At 47.6% G+C, this 7,244-nt stretch overlaps 1 protein-coding gene across 1 annotated transcript in view; it reads right to left on the reverse strand.

The window, feature by feature from the left end:
• Positions 1-3,213: 3,213 nt before the first annotated feature.
• The window catches only part of MLNR (motilin receptor), a 4,645-nt gene continuing 614 nt past the window's right edge, over positions 3,214-7,244 (reverse strand). Inside the window, exons 1-4 of the mRNA XM_077752649.1 lie at positions 7,036-7,244; positions 5,845-6,225; positions 4,531-4,631; positions 3,214-3,417 (exon numbers count right to left, since the gene is read on the reverse strand). The exon at positions 7,036-7,244 is cut by the window's right edge and continues 614 nt beyond it. Of these exons, the coding sequence (XP_077608775.1) occupies positions 3,214-3,417; positions 4,531-4,631; positions 5,845-6,225; positions 7,036-7,244 (895 nt within the window). The remainder of the gene's footprint in view (positions 3,418-4,530; positions 4,632-5,844; positions 6,226-7,035) is intronic.

Raw genomic sequence — 7,244 nt, forward strand, 5'->3', positions numbered from 1 at the left:
CAGCCCGCCCCCCTCGAAGTGCCCTTCCACTGGTGTTTTATATCTTTTGTTGTGTGGTAGCTCAGATGTCCCAGGCTTCTATTCACCCAACCAGCGTCTCTGCCCCTCCCCTGGGGTGAGGATCCCTGGCTCCTCCCTTGTGGCCATCTGAGTTCAACACACGTTGTCTACCTCCAAGAGATGCCGAGGGGAATAAAACACGGTTTGTCCTTAGGGAACAAGTGTTACAAACCCTGGGAAGCAGTCACCGCCGAAGTAACATGCTAAGTGCCATGAAAGAGAGTCACACAAAGCATCGCAAAACTGCCTGTGTACACGCAGCTCTCTTGGTCTGGCTGGCACTTATTAGCCCTTATTTACACAGGCATCATTGTTCTTTTTTTTTTAATGTTTGTTTATTTTTGAGAAAGAGAGGGAGTGAGTAGGGGGAGGAGTGGAGAGAGAGGGCGACAGAGGACCTCAAGCAGGCTCTGCACTGTCAGCACAGAGCCTGATGTGGGGCGCGAACTCATGAACCATGAAATCATGACCTGTGCCAAAGTTGGACACTTAACCGACTGAGCCACCCAGGCACCCCACATCCATTATTCTGTAAAAAGCGTGGATTGTTTTCCTGAGGAGGCGACATGTAAAGTCTGCCTCTGTCACTTCCTTGTAGCTTACACAGAGCAAGGGACATGCTGAGCCCCAGGCCACACAACATGCCTGTGGAGCACATTCTGGCTCAATGACAAATGCTCCTTGCTCCCAGGAGATGGGGATTTTTTGAAGCTGCTCAGAGCTGATCCCCATCTATGTAGTATTTGAGTTCAGAATCTTTAAAAGGTTGGCTTCCATGAAAAATAGTTGGGAGCCATTCTGAGCCCACTAGTTGAGAAAACTCCTGGTGAGGTTAAAGCAAGTTTGCACAGTCTCTTGCCAATCAGATGACGACCGATATCCACCCCGACCCAGTTATTTCTGCTTGAGCCCTGACCCCTAAGGTACCTTGTTGATCAATATCGGGAGTGACTTGTCCCCTTATTCCAGCCCTGGTATGATGATTGCACCTTGTGAAGGAACTTATTGTGGGAACTTCTTCTTTTGATTATGGGAACAGACATCGTGTCTCCAGAAGGTCCTGTTTCCCTCCATACTTTCCCTTGAGCTATGAACAGGCTAATGACCCCTAGTCATAAAAGATTGACCTTTACATGTACAATTCTGTTTCTACCGTTGCGTTAGTCCAAGATGTTCATACAGCTCAACATGTAAATCAACTAACCAAAAATGTCTTTCATGCCCTAGCTATTCAAGAAATCATAAAAGCAGACACAAAGGTAAATGCACTCGTAGAGGCTATTCTACGTATTGGGAAATAAGCTAAACTCTTTAAAGGTATGGTTGGCTCTCTGGTGCAATAAAGCATATAACTGGAAAATCAAGTCTTGCCCGGAGACAAAGAGCCTAACTTAGAGAGAAGGAACAGATAAGGGCAGAAGATAAGTTAGTACATACACCTTTGCTAACTGATGGTGTATAGCAGCCCCTTCCCTAAGGCCTACATTCCACAAACACCTTCCCTTACCCTGACAGCTGTGATGAGGATGGATAAGAGTATCTACAAACCTATGACTTAATCTTAGCGTTATTAAAATGTGAACACCTTGTTATTTTCTTAGTTACTCAACCTCACTATAATTGGGGCAGTTCTGCAAGAAGACTTCTGTAAAACCTGTTTCTGTACATTTTCCAAAAACATCTTATCACAAAGAGCTATCCATTGTAAAAATTCCATTTCCTGATGCCATGTTAACATTTGACCTATAAATAAAGACAGACACCAAAACCGACAGGACGGAGACGCCTGCCTGGTGATCAGAAAGGATCTCGGGGCTCTCTCACTCTCTCTCTCGCCGACACCGTCCATCCTTCAGGGACCCCTGGACCTGCCAGAGTCGGCCTCCAACAAAAAATTGCCTTAAATCTATGTTAAGAAAAGTCTCTTTGGGGTGCCTGGGTGGCTCAATCGGTTAAGCATCTGACTTTGGCTCAGGTCACGATCTCATGGTTCGTGGGTTCGAGCCCCGCGTCGGGCTCTGTGCTGACAGCTAGCTCAGAGCCTGGAGGCTGTCTTTGGATTCTGTGTCTCCCTCTCTCTCTTACCCTCCCCTGCTCATGCTGTCTCTCTCTCTCTCTCTCTCTCAGAAATAAATTCTAAAAAATTTTTAAAAAGAAAAGACTCTTTTTTTAAGTTTATTTATTTATTTTGAGTGCTAGAGAGCAGGGGAGGGACAGAGAGAGGGAGACAGAGAATCTCAAGCAGGCTCCACACTGTCAGGACCCGCACTTGGGGCTTGGGATCATGATCTGAGCCGAAGTCAAGAGCTGGATGCTTAACCAACTAAGCCACCCAGGTGTTCAGCTCTTCTTTAAAAAGAAGAGTCTTTTTAAAGCTCCACTTATGGCATTTGATCTGCACACCCATCCACACTTGTATCCAAAAAGCTTCCGCATAACTGGCAGATGTTACTATTACATGCATAGAAATGGTCAGGAGGGGCCATGTTCAAACGTCTAACATGTTACACCCATGTCCCCTTGAGGACTTGTACGGGTGACTCTAGGTTCCCAGGAGGTGCTGTGCATCCCAGGAGGTGCTGTGCAATAGCTTCTTTGAACATTTCCTCAGAAGTGGAAATGTCTCATATAGAAAAGGGAAGAATGGGGCACCTGGGTGGTTCACGGTTTATGGGTTTGGGCCCTGTATCAGGTTCTGGGCTGACAGTATGGATCCTGCTTGGGATTCTCTCCCTCTCCTTCTCTCTCTCTCCACCCTTCCCTGCTTCTCTCTCTCTCAGAATAAATAAATAAATTTTTAAAAATTTAAAAAAAGAAAATGGAGGAATATCTCTGGGGGTAACACTAAGGTGATATTCTGCAGGCCCAACTGTTGTAAGTGATTTTGTTATCCTGTGAGCTAAACCTGGGTTAGTCTAGATGACACACAATTACACATTTCAAACAAAAAATGCCATTAAAAAGGTGACTCATTTGGACACCATTACATGGATTTCTCTTTCTAGTGTGTTCTGTCATACACTAAATCTAGTCTGCCATACACTTAGCATCTTGGTAAATATTTCCTGAGTGAATGAATGAAACACAACCTCTTCCCCAAGGCTGATGCCTCACCTAACAAAAGCATTTTGGCTTGCAGACAGCAGAGAGGGTTCAAGAGAACCTTGCAGGGATGCCAGCACATGCAGGGTACAGGGAGCGGTCCTGAGGAACAGCTTCCATGACACCACCCCTGGGACAGTCCAGGACTGAAGACCACACTCTCCAACGATCTCTGACCCAGCCACCCTGGGTCTTCCTAGGGTTCTTCACAGTAAGAACACATTTTATTTTGTGAACCAGGAATGACACCAGCCACTATATAATTGAAACAAGTTTCACAACATGATAATTACCTTTACTACAAGTGATGGCCTGATTCCTTTATTCTCTTCTTGCCCCACTCCTTCCTACGAAAGAAAGAAAGAAAGAAAGAAAGAAAGAAAGAAAGAAAGAAAGAAAGGGAAAGGAAGGAAGGAAGGAAGGAAAAAAAAAAAGGAAGTGACACAGTCCACTGATTTCACAACCCAGTGATGGGTGAGACCAGCATTTCAAAAGCAACCATGCAGTGGTCTGCAGGAGAGATGGGCTTCAAACACTGCCTCGCAGGGACCACGTGGCAAAAGAAGGGGGACTCTCCTCGCTCCCATACCTGGGAACACACTTGGGTCACAGGAAAGTGTGATGTAAATCCCTCTTTTCTCGAATATGATCAAAAAAGCTCAAAGGAGAGGCCTTTGCTTCCATATCTGTAATATATTACACTTAAAATACCAGTAAGGTTCTTAACCATGACCTTCCATAGGGAAGAAGTCTGGTTTGACTGCCCCAAAGAGGAACTCACGTGCGCAGTAAGAGTGTGTGGCAGGAACTCCAGCACGTCTCTACTTAGTGCTCCCAAGCAGAAGCAGTGGCACAAGGCTGGCACCTTGCTGTGAGAACCCTCCTGTCTCCCACAATGTGGCTCAGGACACCAGGTTTCATAAGAGTTCTTGAGGAGGTGGGTGGTGAGCTGGCTCTCTGATAAGTTCAGGAAATGCTGGATGAAACAACACGCTGGGGTCTCCGGTGTGATATGTGTTGTGGTGACTCTCAAGGAGAGGGTACAGTATGCAGTGCTTTCCTACCGTATTTGACCACAGGGTCCTTTTTGCAAATAATCACCAAAAATCTGCAGAATATGGTTTAGGGAGTGCTGCCCCCAGTGGCCACTATCTGCCTCTGCCACTAGCTTGGAGAAACACGGGGTTGATAAGAGACTTCTCTGCTGTACCAATGGCGGGCAGGGCCAGGGTGTTAGGAGCCTTTATGGGGACTTGAAGGCATCCCCGTGTTTGGTTAATCATATGGAAATGTGACAGAACTTTGTCAGCACTTTGAGCGGAGTCTTGTTTTCCTGTTCACCAACTGAGTGCACTGTGCCCTGCCCACCTCCAGGGGGCGCCATTCATACAGACTGTGGTGTGAATGAGGCCCCCTAGAGCTGGGTGAGGTGGCAGCAGCCCTCTGAAGACAGGTCTGTGTTTTAAACACTAAAAGACAAGACAGTTACAGGGTTGTGGGTCAGGACGCCCAACACGTTCTCCTTCACCATTGACTACATCCGTGGACCCTTGTGTTTTCTGCTAAGAGCAGCTTCTCAGGGTGGAAGTGAGTGAGAATCTTAAAGATTGGAGTTCGGACTCTGGCCCACCATTTCCTGTCTGGGAAATCTAAGACTCGGTTCCATTACCAGTAACACAGGAATGATGACCACTCTTATCCCAACAAGCTGAGGCAAATCACATCATAAATATCGGTAGTAGTCACTCTGTCAAGAAGCCAAGTCCTGCTGCGCTCCCTGTCCTCAGGCTTCCATACCCAGGTCTGTTACCTCACGGCAATGGCCCGGGGCAAGCCCCATGGGCAGTGTTGGGGACGAGAGGGTTGCAACACAGTTGCTTATGAACAGCAGTTCTGAAAGACAGTGTTGTCCCTAAGCTGTACGATTTGTTCTGAGCCATGAGTAAGGTGGATCCCTGCACCTTGGCTTTTACCCAGAATTCCTTTCACTTGCTTCTAAATAACTTTGCTACCTTATATAGACATTAATTTCTTGAATAAAAACTCCCATTATCCTGGGTTCCACATATAGGCACCATTACATGTATATCCAAAACATAAAAACAAAATACACCCCTGATCTCAGAGGTGACAATTTTCATGGCAGCATCTCTCTTAGTAGCCAGAAAATGAGCAATCATATTTCCAAAGTCTAGGAGAACGAAGACTTAGAAAACCTCCCCAGAGGGGCGCCTGGGTGGCTTAGTTGGTTAAGCGTCCGACTTTCGCTTAGGTCATGATCTCGCAGTTCGTGGGTTCGAGCCCCGCGTCGGGCTCTGTGCTGACTGCCAGCTCAGAGCCTGGAGCCTGTTTCAGTCTGTGACTCCCTCTCTCTCTGACCCTCCCCTGCTCACGCTGTCTCTCTCTCTCTCTCTCTCCTAGAAATAAATTAAAATATATATATAAAGAAAACCTCCCCAGAGCACTTTGTGATGTGGGATTTCCCGTGGCTGAAATGAACGTCCTTGAGGGGAGAATACGGAAGGTGGTTAAATTGCATACCTTGGTTTTAAAAACTAACATCATGCTGACAAAGTTGTTGATCAATTTGCAGAATGTTGACCACTCTTCCCAATTCTTCCTAACGGCATCAGTTTCCCTGCGCCCTCCCCACCCTCAGTCCTTATCTCCCTACAGACAGACCCATCTTCCCTGAAGTCCCAGCATTGTAGGACAAGGCGACTTGCTTGGCAGTGCTGGTTGACGACGCCTGGACGTTGGGGCCGGTCTCCGTGTAGCCAGCGGGGTCTCCTCCCGTGTCCCCCTCCGTGTTCCTGCTTCGGCAGAAAGTTCTCCGTCTGGACTGTGTAGCCAGCAGCAGTTTCCAGGCCGCTGCTCTGTACTTCTTTGAAATGAGGTTGTAGAGGATCGGGTTGATGGATGCACTCAGATAGAAAAGTTGCAAAGCGACAATGTTAAAGTACTGAGAGAAGTTCATCATCCGGGAATCTTCCGTATTTATGTAAATGATCCTGCCAACGTGGAAAGGCAACCAGCAAACTATAAATGCCAGAACCACGACCACTGCAAAACAAGACACGGGTACTAGAATTAGCTAAAGCATCCGAAAACGAATGAGAGTCCCCAAGATTCCTTCTGAAGATTACTTCAGAAGTAACAGCAAAACAAATTGGATAAAACGTTTCCCTAGCCAAATCCCTACCCCAGAAGAACTACCAGGCTGCAGACGGCATCGATATTTGCTTTAAAACTGCATACATGTGTTATCAAGGCTGGACATAAACCAGAAGGAGTCATTTCTACTAACAAACTGTTCTGGCAGGCTTCCTTCCACAAACCTATTTCAGAGACATGCTCTCTGTGTTCCGTTGGAAAGAATTCTGCAACAGGTCTGCACAATCTTTGTGTTTTTTTTGTTTTTTTTTTTGTTTTTTTTTTTTTTTTTTTTTTTTTTTTTTTTTGATATGGGCATGGTTCGCTTTAGCCTTCAGGATAGCTTAACATTAAGTTTTAAAAAAATTAGCTTAATGTGATCTGCCCCGTCTTCTCAAGGGTACTGCGAATAATTCACATCTGCGGCATCTAACAGAGGTTTACCCATGCTGATCAGCCCAGCTCACTGATCCAGCGGCTTTGGACAATCATTTTGGCTTAGCTGACCCAGGCATCCCGCCCGTAGGGGCGCCCTGGGGTTACCCAGAGCTCTTGGAGGACTGGCGACGGTTTTCTCTGGAGCCGGGAAGCACCGGCAGGTGGAGGCTAGAGTCGCATGACACAAGGCAGTGTAACTAGCAGAGGCGCTGGGAGACCCGGGGAAGGTCATGCAGCCTGGACCGCGGGGTTGGTGTGTCTGGAACAGATGTGGCCACTTACGCAGGACGCGGACCGTCTGCCGGTGGCCCTTCTCGCGCCCGGAGGTGGCCGGGCCTCGTAGCGGCTCCCGGCTCCTCCACAGCTCCCGCCCGATGAGACCGTAGAGGACGCTGAGGCACAGAAAGGGCAGGAAGAAGTAGGCGGTGGTGACCCACAGCATGACGCGCAGCGCGCCCAGCTGGGCCGGGCTGGGCCGGCCCTGGAGGCTG

The sequence above is a fragment of the Crocuta crocuta genome, unplaced genomic scaffold, assembly GCF_008692635.1.
Source record: "Crocuta crocuta isolate KB4526 unplaced genomic scaffold, BGI_CrCroc_1.0 scaffold190, whole genome shotgun sequence".
NCBI lineage: Eukaryota > Metazoa > Chordata > Mammalia > Carnivora > Hyaenidae > Crocuta > Crocuta crocuta.